At 37.4% G+C, this 19230-nt stretch overlaps 2 protein-coding genes across 2 annotated transcripts; both read left to right on the top strand.

The window, feature by feature from the left end:
- Positions 1 to 743: 743 nt before the first annotated feature.
- LOC139144007 (G-protein coupled receptor GRL101-like) lies at positions 744 to 6550 on the top strand. The gene is made up of 10 exons (XM_070714647.1): positions 744 to 916; positions 1172 to 1291; positions 2695 to 2811; positions 3059 to 3352; positions 3635 to 3751; positions 4448 to 4564; positions 5050 to 5155; positions 5433 to 5501; positions 5859 to 5930; positions 6213 to 6550. The coding sequence occupies exons 3-10, from the start codon at positions 2724 to 2726 to the stop codon at positions 6340 to 6342; spliced, it is 993 nt and encodes a 330-aa protein (XP_070570748.1). The 5' UTR covers positions 744 to 916; positions 1172 to 1291; positions 2695 to 2723; the 3' UTR covers positions 6343 to 6550.
- Positions 6551 to 6581: 31 nt separating this feature from the next.
- On the top strand, positions 6582 to 13878 carry LOC139144005 (G-protein coupled receptor GRL101-like). The gene is made up of 5 exons (XM_070714644.1): positions 6582 to 6765; positions 7594 to 7665; positions 7898 to 8934; positions 12471 to 12712; positions 13097 to 13878. The coding sequence occupies exons 1-5, from the start codon at positions 6728 to 6730 to the stop codon at positions 13232 to 13234; spliced, it is 1527 nt and encodes a 508-aa protein (XP_070570745.1). The 5' UTR covers positions 6582 to 6727; the 3' UTR covers positions 13235 to 13878.
- Positions 13879 to 19230: the final 5352 nt, after the last annotated feature.

Genomic DNA, 19230 nt, shown 5'->3' with positions numbered 1-19230 from the left:
TGATAACTCAAGTTATCATCCGAATAGTTCGAGAACATGTCTCGTGATAAGCACATCCGACTGGTCCATTCGACTGATGAACTGTAATGATCATCAAATCACACATGTATTGTGTGTTAAAGCAGCTACAGGTAAAGAAAACTAAACTTCATTATCATGCAATGCAGTATATATTACATATGTAAAAGAAACACATGGGGAGACACAAAGAAAGGGCATAACTGGAAAGATACGCATATGCATACGTGTGCATCAACATTTGTATTCTGCACCCATCATGAGTGACGTTAAACTGACATAAATACATATATAGCGTGATACTCACAAAAATACAGAACGGTGATATGCTTGTAATGTCCAGTGAATAAGAAAGTGAAATAGAAGTGCAAATTTGCGTCGATTAGTCCAACCAGGAGATTTCGAATAGGCTCATTACAATTGACATAATGCATTATGTCCTCTCGAAAAAAGGGGTCCCCTGAAAAGACGTGCAAGTCGATTTCTTCGAGTGTATGGTGGAGATAAATCTAATGTACATAACATTGCCAGCCGCTTGTTGTCTAGGGACTGTCTGAGTTGGCAAGAAAGCTGATCGGGAAAATATTCAAATGAAGGTGTTAGTAGGTACGAAATTGTTGCATAACGGGGACCTAATGAACCTTTCACTACAGGACGTTTGTAATAAGGCTGGGCAAAATGTGCGGGTTATGCTTTGCATTATGCCATAACACGTACGTTGTGGCGTAGTTTTATATTCTCTGAAGTTCGTCGTTCCTGTGTAAAACCCTCTCAGATTATCTACCGGAGACATGTAGCGGTGACAACTACCAATGTGAAAACAATGAATGCATACACAATGTATATACGTGTGATGGCAAAGACGACTGTAGAGATGGCTCCGATGAGCTAGAATGCGGTGAGTTTAAAATAGACTATTAAAAATGCATTGTCTCAACACAAAACCTATTCAGAAATTCCGAATCCGAATAATGACGTAACTGAAGATAGCTTATCGGTACTTCTTACATTATTACTTAATATGAATTGTTCCTGCAAATGCAACCCTTCAAATTTAGATATCATATCGGCCTCCCTAATAATGCTTCATCAATATTATAAATTTGTTGTTCTGTTGTCAACTGTGTTGAGCATCGATTTTGTCCGATTACAGCTGCGACCGGGTCCTGTACAAGCGACAGTTTCCAATGTAAAAATGGAAAATGTGTTCCTGTTTCATTTTACTGTGATTTTATCGACCAGTGCGGCGATAACAGTGATGAAGAAAATTGTGGTTTGTATTGTATTGTTATTTGTGTATTCGACAATAAATCTTAGCACATTAAGGCTATTGTGGCTTTCGAAAATCGTCAGAGATAGGCTTGCCACGGTCTCGGTGGATATTAGTACTGTAAATTCTCCACATAATGAAACTCCAATAAAAAAACGTTAAAAAAAAGAAAGAAAAGATAGGCTTGCCACATAAACCTCGTTGACAAGAAAATGATGTGTGATGAATTCTGACGGGAAGATTACCAAAACTTTGTGGTTGATGCTGCAGGCGGTTTTAGAAGTGATACCGAATTTATAGTCAATGGATTTGTTTATCGATTTGCTCTTGATAATGTTTTATCCTAGGTTGTTCTGATGAAGGTCCCTTGTCTCTTGTGCAATTATCCTATTTAATGCCTAAATGGTTGGGTTTCTTCGTTTTGCGATATTAGATACGCGTCTTTTTTGCAAAGAGCCAATGAAAAGTAACGCTACAAATTATCAAATGTATCTTTCTTTCTGAATGATTTCGGGCTTTCAAACAATCTGTTTGACTTTGGCTAGTCATGTAAGGGACAATTTGATCGATCACCAATACACAGATCAGCTTATTGCCAACCATAAGTGATGCTCTCGTTTCTGCTATCGTATATGAACGTGTAAAAGAAACTTAGCAATACGTGTCGGAGACAGTGGGCATAGTCAGACTTTCAATGCGGTATTTTTTTAAATATCAGGTGTTCTGAATGTAGGGAACTTGATACTTCCACATGAATCATGACAGACGCTCATACTGCACCGTTGACTCTCGGTAAACGTCGAGGCCCTAAGGGCCAATGTTTGATCGTAGATGTACATGAAGTACGATAAATGTAGTGCGTATTATTTCCTTCTCCGTTGTCTACCTGAAATGATACCTAAAACGACATTTAACTGAACGTGTCTTCTTTGCGAATTAATCTGACACTATGAGCGAATCGAGTTGTTGCTTATGAATGACTATAATTTAAGGTGTAGATGGTCTCATTCTGATTGTCATGAATATGTCTAGCCTGATTTGCCAGTAGGGTCATAGGAAATACGAGAATCTCAGGCTTCATGAACTTTAATGGATATATCTGATCGCGATAGCTTAGTATTACGGAAGTACAATTACCTCCGGAAGAGTATAGTGTGATACACATTGGATTTATAATCAAAGCAGATTGCTCTTGGACAGGGGTAGTATGGAAGTTTTATGTAAGGTGATTTGAATCACTCAGTGGGAGATCTAAACCGATTCTTGAAATAAAATGTGGGAAATTAGGCAGTAGAAAATGCGATGTTATACCCACTCAGCGGATTCTGATGATTGATTTTGCATTAACACCGAGCAGGCTTTTACCAGGATACTCTAAAATATCTCACATTTTCATCACTGTTCAGTTTACCGAAATTGTACAGCGGACCAGTTTATGTGTGACAATGGCCAGTGTGTACATGTCTCGAGGAGATGCGACTTGATCTATGATTGCATTGATGGCAGCGATGAAGTTCTTTGCGGTAAGTGTTTTCTATTTTTTATGGCTCTAAGATTTTGGAAATTTATGAAATAGAGTTTAATTGTGAAAGTGTTTGTTTTGTATTTAGTATTACATTTACGATGAATATATGATAGAGAACTTTTTAATACAAAGAGGAATAAACTATGTCAGTTACATTAATGAACATTCTGTGGACAAACGCTCAAACAGAAATATAATGGAAAAAAATTGGGTTAACAGGAGTACACTTTTCTTTATAATTTCAGATATGTGCAAAGAATTCCTTTGCTATTATCTTGACTGCATTCCAAACCAAGCGAGGTGTGACGGAGAGAAGGACTGTGCTGGTACCGAAAATGAAGATGAGCTCAATTGTAACTATGACAACGCCACGAATGACGTTGAATTCCATATGCAGCTGCACTATGGAGCTTGTGGACCAAATGGTTTCAAATGTAATAATGGACATTGTATCGACAGAAAATGGATGTGTATTTATGATTTTGATAGGTATGGCTACCAGCGTGGATGTCGTGACGTCACTCACCTTAGACACTGTGGTGAGTCAGGTTTATTTGCGTGACTATGACTATTTTCTGAATACTCCGATTTCGCTTTATTCCTTTTACTGGACATTTAAATGAACCCCTGTCTTATAGGGAATTCGACTCTCCAATTTTCCTTTTATCAAAAGGTTTCACAGGGTACGAACACTTTCTTGTTATAATATCCCAAATCCCGTGCCAAAAGTAAGTGTAACTTTGATGTTTTGCCGATTTCACTCATGACCACCATTGTCTTACTTATCGATAGTAAAAGTATCAAAATGTTGTTTCTCGTAGAACTGTTCAGCTGCCCAGCTACCATGTTTAAGTGTCCTGACAGCTACTGCATACCGTTGTATCGACGTTGCGATGGTATTTTTGATTGTCCACATGGCTCGGATGAACAAAACTGTGGTATGTCTATTAAGTCTAGTATGTGATGACATGTTGACGAATAGACTTCACAGAGAACGAATGATCTCGCTTTAATATGATTTTAGAATGTAGATAAATAAGCAAAATAAAATACATGTTAATAACTAAATAAATTTTCAGTAACATGCTCGCATCTTTACCTTTTGGATGGAATACAATAAACACTTAACCATAAGCAAGGGAAAAAGTGTGAATTAACGTAATTGCAACGTTACATGATAGTAGACAATAATGGAGAAAGTTTAGTAGGACATCACTTGTACCTGTAAACATACAATTCTAATAAGAACTTTAGCGTACTATAATTTAATTACAATTGGGAGTTTTTCTTAATGTGTTACAAGGCGTATAATATCAAATTATATGCAAACACATTGAATTACAATTATCAAAAATCTCGGATACAATACGTTTACCATAGACGTACACTGTAATATCTAGATACAGAATATTACTCTAGCTGGCAGGGCTTTGATAGCTATTTCATCACACACATCCCTTTTATTAGGCTATAGAATATCAATAAAAATGTGTTCTCAGGTGTGGCATTTATACTATGTGGCACATTTTAATTATTGCAAGGGGTAAGGGGCTAAAGAAAATAAAATACACCCAATGCAGTATTCTTGTGGAAACTACCATGGAAGTGGCTTTGTGTCCTTTTCACCCTACTAGACTCCTACACTTGTTCTGGGAATTACCGTTGTCATGGGATGAAAAACTGCATTTCTTTATCACAAAGATGTGATGGTATTAAACAATGTCACTACGGAGATGATGAACTGTTATGTGGTAAGTGATTCTCTTGAGAAGCTCCATGGAAACAGCAGATTTATAGAATCAGCTACCTCTACCTACAGTTACCTTTACCTAAATAAAAAATCGGAGACCAATACTTTCAAAAAAAAATTATGATATCTTTTTGTTGTATTTGTATTTTGTTGTCTGAGTCATATTCTTTCCTGCTTGTTTTGTATTTTCACAAGTTTGATCTGTCTTACTTCACTGTAAATATTGAGTTCCTGTCCTTGAACTTGTAAGGACATATGACTCCAATTATATGCATTCTTTATTTCATTATTTACGGCTGAGGTTTCTTAAATAAGACGCAATTTAATATACATAAGACGTTTCATCAAGTTTAATATTGTGGCAATGATGTAGCCTATACTGCGTTTATTGCATTGGTCATTGAGATATAGTTATCTTATAAATGTCGGTATTCGTATTCCAACATTCAAATGTGACCTCTGTCACATTCTTGTGTACATATCTAGATGATCACTGCCCACCCAATTGTGTATGTCATGGCGCTGCTATTGACTGTACCAACCAGAAGATGAATTTAATGCCATACTCAGTTGGTCAAAATACGAAGAAATTGTACGTATGATTGATGGATTTACACATTAATGTTGTAACAGAAATATTGAAATGGAACAGAACATTCAAATGCAATACAAGAAAAGAAATGTTTACGATCTGTAGTTACATGTGGTATTCCCTTAATTTGATATTCCTGCTCACTTCTGTCAAAGTTTACATAAAAATGTCCATATTCAATGGGATGATGGACTACGCCAATAGAAAATACATGTATATATCTCGATCCATTGTTTGCAATTTTTTAATGTCACCAATGTTTCACATCTTTAATCAGAAATCTGTCTGGAAATGCAGTAATCCTTGAAGGAGAAGACTTTGGTGACCTCCGATTGTTGGGAGAGTTGTAAGTACTCCATATTATTGGTAGAAATAAATGGACGCTACTTAACCAATCATATCTGGTTTATTGACATAATTAATTAGTTAATCAACCAATCATCTGCATAATTAGCTACAAGTGTTTAATGCTTTCATAATGTATAACACCATCCAGATTACAAAAATACCCACATACATACAAAGATACATAAATACTTACATAGACACAAACTAAATACAGACATAGATGCAGACATACATATATACATACATAGATGCAGACATACGTTCATGCATACATACATAGCGCATGCATAACTTCATTGTACAACAGAGCAGGGTAATAATGCTGTTTCGTTTGTGTTTTTTTAATTTCTTTCAGAGATATCTCTCGTAATTCTATAAATAGCATTCGACCAAAACAGTTCAAGTTCCTGACGAATCTGTACCTGCTGTAAGTGTATCAGAAACCTTTTTCGATGCCATAGAAGATATTTGAATGAAAGATTTTGGCCTTTCTTGTTGATTCTGAGAAAAAAAAACTTTATTTATCTTAATCGTATGTTCACATTTACAACAATTATCTTGTTAATTTGTATATCTCTGTTGTTTTTTGCACATACGCAAAAAAGAATTGCGTCAGGAATTTGTTACAAGTAAACCCGAAATTACTTTCTAATCAACATTAATGAGTTGAGCATTTTAATCACCTGACATGCACATTAATTTGTTTCAGGAATCTCGAGGCAAATAACATTAAAGTTTTACAACGAGACACATTTTATGGATTACGAAGTCTGAAGAAACTGTCAGTAACAGAGCATTTTGCTATATATTCTGTGTTTTCGACATATAGGAATTGCTAAAAGCAAATATAACTTAAGTAACTTTGCAACCGATACTTTGTCATTTCTAAGATTACCTTGATGTGTTCTCTGGATCAGTGTTCTCGGTTATACATCAAATGATACTTTTTTCTCAAGGTATTGAGATAGGATTTAAACAGGTTAGTAAGGTTGCAGCATATTGTGAAAAAAGCTATTTGTCGTTGTCGAAAACTGATTGTATATTAGTGAGTTTGAAGATTTAAATTATAACTCAACACCGGCTAATCACTACGCATTGCAAACTTAACATTGCACAATTAGAAAACGCCAGCAAGATTTTGCCATTGTGGTTATCGACGAGATTTTAAGTGTTCATTTGCTTTGTTCTAGCTTCATATCGGGAAACCACATACGTTTGTTAAAGATGGGTGCTTTGCAAGGACTTGGAAACCTTAACTTCATGTGAGATATCCAGATTTATTTTCAGTACGCAAAGTTTGTTTTGTAACGCGATCGACGATTTATATATTCTTCTCCTGCCTGCGTGTCTACACAAATGATGGCAGAATATCATATGGTTTACCCGGTCATCTTATTTAAAAGACAAACATCTTGATAGATGAATAGAATTATTCAAAAAAGATTGATAAATGTGAGAACCCTGTACCTCCTTGTTTGATGTTAAGTGATATGAATGATGGGCAGTATGTTGCGATTAAGGCATGGTAAGGTAACTAAGGGTTCAAGTGGAAAACGAGAGAGAGAGAGAGAGAGAGAGAGAGAGAGAGAGAGAGAGAGAGAGAGAGAGAGAGAGAGAGAGAGAGAGAGAGAGTGTGTGTGTGTGTGCTAGGATATTGCCTTATATTGCCTGACATGGTTAATCTCTTGCAGCTCAAAGGTAGTCCATGAAAACATACACATACACGGCAATGTGAACGCAGTATTTTAAAATAACATCGTGTTTCAAACGTTCACGAATATTAATTTTTATTTAGTTCCCTTCCAATACAAATAAAATAAAACAAGTCAGGTTTTTGCAAAACAAGATTTATCGTTATTACAATGCTATTATCCTGTATTCAAAAACCACCGATATACTTAAAATTATTTCCAACCAAGCAAACTTAAGAAACATCCACACCGAGTTTCAATGTTGTTTAATGTCTGTCAGACATGGTTGAAATTTTCCTTCATTGCATGCTGCTGTAATGACTGCCACATCAAAACATCCATAATTGTGGCCTTACAGTTCCAACATAGGAATAAATCAAACTGTTTTTATTTTTCTAGGAGTGTTACAGACAATATGTTCGACGTTGAAAGTTCATCTGTCTTCCAACCCTTGAAAGGATTACAAGAAATGTAGGTATTCGTTTGCTCGAAAACGTGACGTTTCATCAACAACAGTAGCGAACGCGCATACGTTCTTGCTGTGAGGCAAGCATAATTTATTATGATCCATACTTTTCACCCTGCCTCTCTAGACTCAATCATATCCATATTTGTTTGATAAGTGTCACCTTTACTTCTGCAAGAAATGTCTCATGCTGTGGAACGTAATCATTTATTCGTGTTTTGTTTGCCTCGCTTTCAGACATACTGATGCTTACCGATATTGCTGTATGGTCAGAAAACACCAGGATGTAGATGTGTGCACACCACTTGCTGATCCATTCTCCTCTTGTGAAGATCTCATGGCCAATCAAGTTCTAAGATGGTCTATTTGGGTCCTTGGAATATCAGCTTTTCTTGGCAACATCTTTGTCATTATTTGGAGAGTCAAACAAAATGACCTAAACAAAGTGCCTTCTTTTCTTATTTGGAACCTAGCCCTTGCTGATTTCTTGATGGGGATATACATGTTGATAATAGCCTCTGTTGATGTGTATTACCGTGGAGTTTACGTCACTTATGACGCATTCTGGAAAAACAGTTTTCTCTGCAAGTTTGCGGGTTTTCTGGCATCCTTGTCGAGTGAGGTGTCGGTCTTCACACTGACAGTCATAACACTTGATAGGTTTCTAATAATCGTCTTTCCCCTGAAGTTCATACGTATCAAGCTCAAAACAGCCACATTGATTGTTCTAATTGGTTGGATTGTTGTAGCCGTTTTAAGTTTCCTGCCACTTGTTGGTATTCCCTATTTTGGTGATAATTACTATGGTCGTTCCCCTGTATGTCTGTCTCTTCATCTGACCAATGAGCGCACACCCGGATGGGAATTTTCGGTGATTATTTTCCTTTTCGCCAACTTTCTTTCGTTTATTTTGATTTTCGCATGCTATGTTGCAATGTATATATCTGTTAAGTTTTCAACGACAGCCGCTGGCGTAAGTTCCCAAAGGAATACAAAGAATGCAATGAAGATAGCCAAACGCATGACACTGATAGTACTGACTGACTTCTGTTGCTGGGTTCCGATCACTGTTATGGGTATACTGGCATTGACTGACACGGTCACAATTCCGGGATCTGTATACGCTTGGACAGCAGTCTTCATCTTGCCTGTCAACTCTGCAATGAACCCCATCCTCTACACCATATCTGTCATCAAGGTGAAGAAAAGACTGCCGCGGTCATCAATACCCGTAACTATGGAAACTTCAAAAAAATCAAGTGAATGGGAAACGGGTACATACTTTTATGTTGTTTAATCATTTTTCCTTTTAAAGCCTCAGTATTTGTAACTTTTAACCTTTTTTATGCTCGAAATTGCATGTTATTCGCTTACATCCATCGTGAAATGTTGTTCAGTAAAGAAATAAGCCAAATTTGTGCTCCTGTAGTGACATACAAACGCTTAATATTGCCCGATCGAGTTGGATTGCCATGCGGGTTTGTTGACAACTTGTAGGCTGTGCACGTGACCGAGAACGCCGATACTGATGACATCATCGAGCCTGCAACATTCCTGGGGCCTTGCCATGGCACGCCACACTGCCTGGGTACTCGCCCATGGTCGCCGGCTGAATGACCTGCGAATGGTTTTATTTTGTTCTTCTCTTTTCAAATACGTACTGCTACTATGTTACAGGGGATACAGAACTTTGGCAGAGGAGGCTGACATTCTATTCTGGCACAGTGCGTTATATACGGATTATTTCAAACTGCAGTCGGCAGTGCACCGACTCGGATGCGCACCCTGCAGTTGGTCACTCAGAACTCCGGGTACCGATGTAAAATCAAGACGACACTATATACACTTGGCTCACTATAGGCAAATAGTTATCAAAATTGAGTAACTTGAAGTAATAAATTTCAGCTGGTTGTTGCTTTAGCGGCAAGGTGATTGCAAAATCGTTGCAACATAGTTTGGCAACGTATAGTAGGTTGTCGAATGCAGGGAACGCGATGGCCTTTGGCAGCAAGTAAGGGAACTGTCAGTATTTACGACATGGGGGTCATTCAAAATTTGAAAGCTAATAAGGGGGCGCTCAAAATGTTTTTTCTTTGTCTTACTCTGTCCTCAATGACATAATGATTAGTTGATAATATATATTTTACTCTGATACATATTAAATAAAAAGAAAATAAATACTGTAACAGAACAAATAAATATCAACTAGATGAAGCAAGGTAAAAAACTACAAGCAGCTGCTGCTACTACTAGCAATACTTATTATGAAAGAGAAGATAGTGACGATGAGAATGATATCGTTGTTCATGTACTCAATGGCACCAGCGACAGTAAAGATGAGGATCGATAGTGGTGATGATGATGTCACACAGTAGTTTTTTGCAGTCGTTGCCAGAGGTGGAAGGAGAGGCTGGGTCATGGAGTACTGTTCTCTACAGATTTTACTATAAGTGCACAGGATCTAGGACAAAACTGAACTGTTGCGAATTCATCCTTTATATTATCATAGAAATGTATATTTTAATTGACTTGAGGTCAACAACCATTTTGGATATTTAACCATACCATAATGACATGCTACCCACCCAAATTTAACAATACTAGGCCTATATGGTCGGAGACTGCTTATTAGGTGAGCTTTTATATCTACATATTGTTACATGGGCTCAGGTAAGCCAAAATTTCTGTTAGAGTGGGGGTTAGTCAAAGTCATCATGGTTGGCTGGGGTGTGACTCAAAATTTCGGAGTTTCTAATGTAATTCCTCCGACCCCCAGGTCGTAAATGAAGACGGCTCCCTCGACAGCTGTGAACGCCTGAGTCAGAACGATCGGGACCAGTATACGCACGGCTGTATCTCAGAGAAAATTTAGAAGAAAACAATGGAGCTACTGCTAAGAAATTTACAGACTCATGGCTCTTGATGCATCAGTTTCTGAGCTTTTATACAGGTAAAAAGGTATTCTGAATACAGCGGTAAATTTCCTCCCAAACGCGAAAGGATAACACGCGGGCATTCTGCAATGGACGCTGTCAACTTTACCTTGCTGCAGGCCCCACACCAATCTCGGTCCGGCCCCGCTGCACTTGTATACAGTCTACTACCTCCATGTAGTACAGCCTTTAGCCGGCCAAACACAAAAAAAACAACGCCGCAGTGTAAAATCCGTAGGTTAGAACCATTGATCATAAATTTTCAGAACCAGTGATGTTTAAAATTTTTGTATTGATCACTTCATTTAGGTTTATGTGAATGACTTTCTCATCGAGCTGCGTCTATAATTGTCCCGGGCATTGACAATGCAAATTTGGGGCCTGCCTTAGCTCCCTCCGATCGTCTGTAGACTACAGCCAAAATCACACTCCTAACCAAATTGTACAGTTGTGAAAGTCAGATATATGTATCATGAATTTTATACAAATATATGTAAACAACAGAATCAAACCAAGACGTTAGTTTGCTGTCGGGCCGGGTGCGCAGGGGACGACTTTGCAGTGAGGCCGGGATCTCTCTTGTGTTCGAACTTCTACCAATACCATGCTAGCCGATAATTGTACTACTGTAGTCCTTGTGAGAATTAGATACCGGTTACGTTCGATATTATTTGGAAATACTTTTAAATTTAATAAGTAAGACTTTTGAACTGCATTCAACTATAATTTTTCCTTTCTGAGCGTTTTCAATTACGGCAACGATATGCGAAGTTGATAGGCTGTGTTGCCTGCAGCGTAGCCTGACCGTACACAAAACTTTGTTTGAGTAGACGGAGCAGAATCAGTTCCGTCATTTATTTTCGACAAAATTTTCATTATACTCCATAATGGAAGAAACGACTAGTTCAATGATTACAATGGTAAAGTGTTGAATTTTTTATTCATATGTGTTTTTCTCTCTCAATTCATTCAGCAAACGATCTCCGTACCGTCGGTCACAACGTGCAATGCATTGCATGAAGCTCACAATCGACTGCCTCCGTCGGTAGTTTAGCTGTTCAAGACATTTGTTTGCACGGCTTATTATAGTCGGAACAATCTTTAAACACTTACATATTTATGTCTTTCCGGTATTTCACCCAACTATCGCGCGTTTTTAGCTGAGTTTCCAGTTTCGATGGACCAGACCTTTTCGAAGAGCGCGGGTATAGTTTCTACGGACGCCACAGTAAAACTTGCGTAGATGTGGTTGAGCATGCGCGGGGGTGTGATTAAGTTTCGTTTCGTGTGTCAACAAAGCTGACTTCTGGTCCGGACAAGAAGTCATTTTTCTCTCCTTTTACTGTTAATTGTGAGGCGGGCTGGGCATGCAAACCATGCGATTCAGTATTAATTATGGTCTACTTTCACATACTGAGGATGTCATTTTAATCAAAAATATGAAAAAAAAATTGTTAAAAGTTACAAATACTGGGGCTTTAATGTCTTTGGTTCTATCTATAGTGCAACATCTCATTTTAATCAGGTATGTTTCATTTAAATCGACTTATTAAGCCACCATGCCGTACTTATTTACGCTTTGATAGTAATATTTTAAAGCAAGTGTCTACCAACGAAGATTTTAAGATTTTAGACGGCTATGAGAAAACAGGCAATGTCTATTATATTTTAAATTATACGATTTTCTCCCGAGACCACGTGGGGGCTCTTCCTTCAGCGGAGAGAGTGAACTGCAAAATAAATGATATTCTCCAAATACTAGAAGAATATATCTCATTTATTGATTCTCCATCAAAACTGAACTCTTTTGTCACATTTCATTATTCAATTACAATTGCATAACATCTGCAAATACATGATGACGTTTCATTTTACAGCACCTTTGATTCACGACACGATGCGAAGCAACCCTGTCGTCCCAGGAGATCTGATGGCGTCATATTTCGCCAGTGTGACACCACTGAAAAAGAGCCAAAAACTGTTACTAGGCAAAATCACCATAAATGAGGTCCACGTCATCGCTGTCGACATAGCGAAATCTCTCGACTTCCTTCACGACAAGAGAATGACGCACGGCTGTGTGTCTGAGGAGTCAGTCTGCATAGCCATCGACGTGCAGGTTAGTCTCACCAGTCAGATTTCCTGGTACAACCAGCTAGTATTTGATGATTTTTTGTCCAGTCAAACTCATTAATTGTAAGTCGTTACCTTAATGAAAATGTTCGATTTGTTTTAAAAGTTTATACTGCATGTTCCTTGAGTTCAATCAAAGAGTACCTTCCAGGTGAAATAACGAATGACGTATTTCCCGCATTGATATATATATATATATATATATATATATATATATATATATATATATATATATATATATATATATATATATATATATATATATATATATATATATATATATATATATATATATATATAATGAAATAAGACTGTTTGACTGCTTGCCGCCTGTCTGTCTTCTTATATCTTTATATTTACTTCTTTTCAGGGAAATATTTGCCGTGCTTTCCTGTCTGATTTGAGTCGCTCGAGACATTTCGGAAACGACAGAAGATTACCATATACACAAGATATGACTGACTTCGGAAACCTTATTTCTAGGCTCATTGGCCTGGCTTCACAGTAAATATTGATTGCTCAAATAATAAACAAAATGGTACTATGATATGAGGAGGTTCCCCAGTTTTTCGACTTAAATTATGTGTGTCACTGCTGATGACTCGTGAATGACACGATGCGATCTGTCTGAAAGTAATAGAAATAATTAATGTCAAGTTGTGATACATTGGTAAGTTGATCAACGATTGTCGCAAGTTTATTCTCTTTATTCGGGCGTAGTCGATTTGCACAGTTACCCTTTCCCTGTCAGAATGCATCACTTCCCTATCTCCCAACTCAGTAAAAAGCGGCATTGAGCCAACAAACCTTCCGTATTTTTACCTGCTTTTGTTGTTCTATTAATGCAGCTCAAGTCCGTAGAAATCATTTATACAGTATTCATATTTTAGAGAGGCATTAAAATGTTCAACATCTTGTTAAATTGCACCGTATTAGTCATCTTTGGCTTTTTCATAGTTTTAACCAGCATGATCTGATTGTCCAATGTGAGCTTGGCAGGAAAGGGGTTGTAGATTGACAGTTTTGCATGCAAGGAACAGCAGTCCCGTACAACCATTGCAGCCTTCTTTTATATATGTTGACGTATTAGTGCCTACACGATGACCTCTTGACCCCCGCCACAGGCAGCGCTGTATGAAAGTTTGCAGGAGATAAAATTCCTTACTTTTGTAACTTCTTTTATTCATTTATTTCATTTATTTATTTATTTATTTATTATTTATTTATTTTAATTTACTACGTGAATCATGCTCTGGGGCAAAGGATACCAAAAACAAATACTTTGATTACATGAAAAAAACTAAAAGCCATGATCAGCCACTAAAGAAAGTACAAGTTGCAGTATGAAACGTTTCTCCAATATAAGCCTGCACTGGATCTTGGCACAATATGTGCAGTATATTGCACTTAATATAACTTTCAGCTCTAGTAAATCAACTTGCATATAAAAGCAATAAAGGAGGATAGAAGGCTTAGTTAAACAACTTAATTCATAAAAATTGATGAAGGGCAAATTGTCGTCGGTTATATATTCGCTTTTCAAAGATGAGTAAATTAATAACTTCAATCGGCTAGTTACTATAATCACTTTTTTGTAGAGCGGGAAAAAACTAACCATGATAAACCGACAACAAGGCACGCATTGCCATGCCATAATATTTCTATTTTGATCTCAAATCTCGTATATTTTCTGATAACTGAAGTGTGTCAAAAGGAATTTTCTGACCATAGTAATTCGTTACCTTCGAGTTTTTAGGGCACTTATAGACATGGATTATTGATAAAGCAGTGGCTCGGATCGTAACATAAGCTCCCTGAGACAAGGTGAGGGCGCATGTCGGCTTTGTTATGGCCTTGTATATTCGTTTATCGGAATACTTTTGGAGTGATCGCTTGGACGGCGTAGATAGTCAGAAACGTTTGTTCTACGCATGTTTTAGTTTACGAACTGGTACACTTAGCGCCAACCCTCGGCGGTTTCTATTGTTAGAGTCAGTGTGACAGCAAGTTTTGATCTCAGAAATGTAAGATACGCCCTCTCTGTTGATGCAAGTAGCGGATAATCCACTTCTTTCAACCGTTGATGATTTTGTATCCTAAAATATCTACAAGAACAGGTAGCACTGTGTGGATATAAATTGCCTGGAACATATACAAAGCAACTATCGGGCGAGTTGGGTGTTTTTCGCGGAGCCATATATTAGAACCGATAGCGAGAAGTTGTGCAGCTGCACGAAATACACGAGTGTACGATGACGTTAAATAGAGAAAAATTTCACGGGATTATATATTTACCAATTGAACAGTCTGCTTACTTTTCGTTTGATGTGGGTGAATCTCAATTACTCTTACAGCTTGCAAAAATATTGCCGCGATGTGTGTTTATTTCCCGGGATATCTTCCATTTTATTGTAAAACGGTCCGTCAACTGCCCATAAATGCAAATAATTAACAGGATATCTTCATTCATAAATCCGGTCAAGTTGAAATTTTGATACACCAAATGCCATTTGTACAAATCAGACATACGGATTCGATCACGTGAACATGTTAATCATTGTCTCAGGCCGTCCCGACATCCCAGCAAGTCATCCATCGGCTGGGAACAGAGTGGTTTCCCTACGCTTACGACAGAAATGACAGCAACAGTAATCAGAATTATTGAAAACATTTTCAAATATATAAATGAATTTAATGCAACGACAAGATCGAAATAGTAGTTCGTATAATAGGAAAAGTCATGTCTTTAAAACATCACAAGATTACGTCTTACGAGCCCGACAGGTTCCGTTCCATGGCACTCATTGTTAAATACCTGATTGCATGCTTGTGGCCGCAACACTTATGTCGACCGGTCCGCTCTTGTGAAAGTCAATCCCGATCCCAATCAATGTTTACGTCTTACGGACCTTGATCTTTGCAGTGGCATATATCCAGCATGTAGATACCTTCAAACTGTTGTCACTTGAAGAAAACTCTGTTTTGTCGTCGACATTCGATAATATATCCACACCGCGACTGATTTCAGGCTACAGCTGACGGCTGATGACTTCGCTGGCCCTACGATGCAGGTTCGATTCCGAACGATTTAAGGGATATTTATTGGATAAAGGAAATTTATCGTCTTTCGGTGAATGACTTGATGTTTTGCGCCTTCCATGTCGCTTTTCTGGAGATCATACGGTATTTATTCATAAATTTAAACTAGTCTAACGTTATGACATCCGCATTGAGTCATACTACCGGAGCCGAGACGTTACTAAGCTAATCGATAGATGGATCACTGCTTATAGACTATTATGTCTGCAGAGCTCTGGCAACTCGTTCGGCTAATTTTTGAATTCCTGAAGCTGTATCGACTCGAAATTTCATTCGCGATGCCTTCCATGTCTAAATTTATTGTTAGAATATATGGTATCGATCCTGACAGATATGCTCGGTCTGTGCGCACTCGAGTGCAGGGAAAACGTTCCGGGGAACACTGGGGTAATGTGGAGTTTTTTATCTGTCCTGTCCTTGAGATCCGGGCCGTTACCTGCTGCCGACTGTTGTTAAATGAAGATTTGACTGTTAACACTGTAACGTAAACAGGTGGTTGCGTGCGCCTCTGACAATTTCCGCCGCTTAAATGATGCTCGTTAGTTCCTGAAATACCTATTTCAGTCTCATTAAGACGATCTATCGTGTCACCACGATTCAGCGAAGATACACAGTGTTAGATTAAGTTTGCTCAGATATATACAATCAAAGGCAAATTTTGAAGTGCGGATTCTTCGACGTAACAAAGTGATCAAGAATGTCATAAAGTTTGTCTGATGTATTTTTATCGTGGAAAGCTTTCAGAATATCATCTCTGATAATTTGTACACGGAATTTATTATATTTGTGTATTGTAATTTCTTAGCATATTATATTGTGTAGCTTAGAATAAGTCCTTTTTCAAATTATATTATTTTTAGACTTCAACCATGCATGCTAACTGTTATATTTAGGGTATAGAAGTTTTGATATTCTATTTCAAATTCTCACTTAAAGAGGAAGATAAATTATTAAAATGTCCAAAACCACGTAAATTGTCACGGATTAAGTCAATGTAAGTGAGAATACAGGGCAGCACACTTGATATTTACAATTTTGTGTTGTTTGTTGGAATCAACTTATTGTTGAGTTTTTCATATGAAAGGTCAATGAATAGACAGGTGGTAGGTAAGGACTAACAATAAATAAAGTCAGCTTACATTTTACATTCATGAATTAATTCAAACTTTAAGTAATGTTATACGAATTATCAAGTATAATTTGACGGCCACTGCTGTTTTGAAAATGTCAACATTTTGAAACTTTTTAGTTTTTTTGTCTCTCGTGATATATTAACAAACGAGCGCAACTTTTGCAATTATCTCACCGGTATCAAATGTCATGTTTTCTAGGATATGCCAAGATTATTAGAGAAGGGGAATGATGTGTAAGCACTGTCCCTTTTACAAGTTACTAAGGTATACATGATGATGATGATGATGATGATTTCAAATTGCTCACAAACTAGCGTGAAAAACAAGATGTTTTTACGTTTTTACATTTACCATGGGTTAACTCTTATAGCTTACTCAATAAAAATTGTATGTAAAGTACCGAAGTCCCTTGAATTTATTTTACAACATTCTTTCTCTATTAAACTGGCAACCGGCTTTGAAACTACCTTAATTGTGTACAGGTAGTATGAACTTAAAAAAAAACTTTATGACATGCTAAAATCACAGGATTGTCTGAAGCTTGAGGCTGCCCGGTTGTAAAGTAAACTTCAATCAAGTCTTACGATACACACTCACACATGCTAGGTTCTTACTCAAGTCCATTACCATCTCTGGGCCTGGTGCAAGGGTAAGGCAAGATGAGCATGAACGGTTCGCGTTCACATTATGATTGTATTTGAATATCTCTCGTCTTTGCATCACTTAATACTTCGCACTTTAGGCCTACTGTTAGGATGACAAATTTGGCTGAAATAAACTCTTAACTAACACAGTTTGAGCCTAAATCTCAAATTTGTGTATATAACCGGAACCCACTCTTCGGATGCGACATAATTCCCCCGGTCGACTAAGGGCAGATACTCCGCGTTGGCATTGCGGGTTTTTTATAAACAAGAGTCCGACTTTGAAGCTACCTTAACTGTAGTAAAAGTCCCTACCGTAATTTTAAGTAAAATTTTATTTCGTCGGTTCCAGTGTCCGAGATTGACAGGACATACAATTTTACGACCTAACGCTTCGGCAGCAGCTAACATTATAATGCATGCCTTATGAAGCAAGAGATGTCAAGTAATTAATATGAATTCTTCTTTGAAAATTTCTGTCTTTGTATTTCACATTTTTATAACAGATAAGAACCAGTGGCACGTAGTGTCGTGTTTCTCGAGTAGGAAATAGGCAATATCTATTTATTTATGCAGTGATTCCCTCTGTTCTAGCTGTAGTTCTAATGAAAAGTTGATACTGGCCAACAAATACAACGCTCAGAGGTATCAAACGTCGGCTATTGCTATGTCAACGTTCCAAACACAGTGCGGTTTTGTAGTAAAATCCGGCACAATTTTACAGAGGTGAGTAGTCGGATAATAGAACAGCTTAGGAAAATGATGACCTCCACCTTCGTATAAAAAAGCAAAACAAAAATGTCAACCATAGTAACATGAACATATGAAGAATAGAGTAAAGATTTTGATAGGACAAATCACATCTGGTGTGAAGTGTCTTTTCTTCTATTTTTCGCTTCCAAAACATTTGACTCGAAAAATCACAGATGGTACCTTCGAAAAAGAATGCATACTCATTTTATGATTCAGAACCTGCAGTACAAAAGTTTATAGCCATGGGCAAGTAAACATCAGTGCCTCACTATTATCCCCCGTTAAAATGACGTCCACGCAATTGTTCATGCACACAGTGACTTAAATCCTTCACACACCTAGTAATAAACGTCTTATGGAAGCGCTTGTCAAATTTCATGAATATTTTTGTTGAAAAAGTGTCTTATCTGTCCGGCGCGACCAAAGACGTTTTAATAAGCAGGCTTGTAAATGATGAATGCAAAAACTTAATCTCAATCCTGATGTTTATGGCACAACAAATGCTAATGGTTGTCGTCTGCGATGCCTGGCATAAGGTCCTTTGAGTCTAGTGAAATTATGCATGTCCGATTAGAAGGGCCGGGCACGATAAAATGAGGACATGCTATCTATTGAAAAAGAAAGACATGAAACAAGCTGAAACTGTCACAAGCACTTCGGTAAAATAGAAAGATGGATCCTCTAAATCCGGATATTATTTTTAACTTGAAGTGCCCTTTTCTTTAATGAACGCATCACTTCATTATTTCAGCGCCCGAAATACAGACTTTTATGTCCTTGAACAATACGTATATAGCGACAGAGTAGCAAAGTAAAGATGTTTGTTTGTTGGTCAAAATAATAATTTTTACGATCCCTGTATACCCAATTGTTAA

This window comes from Ptychodera flava, chromosome 11 (genome assembly GCF_041260155.1).
Source record: "Ptychodera flava strain L36383 chromosome 11, AS_Pfla_20210202, whole genome shotgun sequence".
NCBI classification, from domain to species: domain Eukaryota; kingdom Metazoa; phylum Hemichordata; class Enteropneusta; family Ptychoderidae; genus Ptychodera; species Ptychodera flava.
This window is presented reverse-complemented; position numbering and strand designations above follow the sequence as displayed.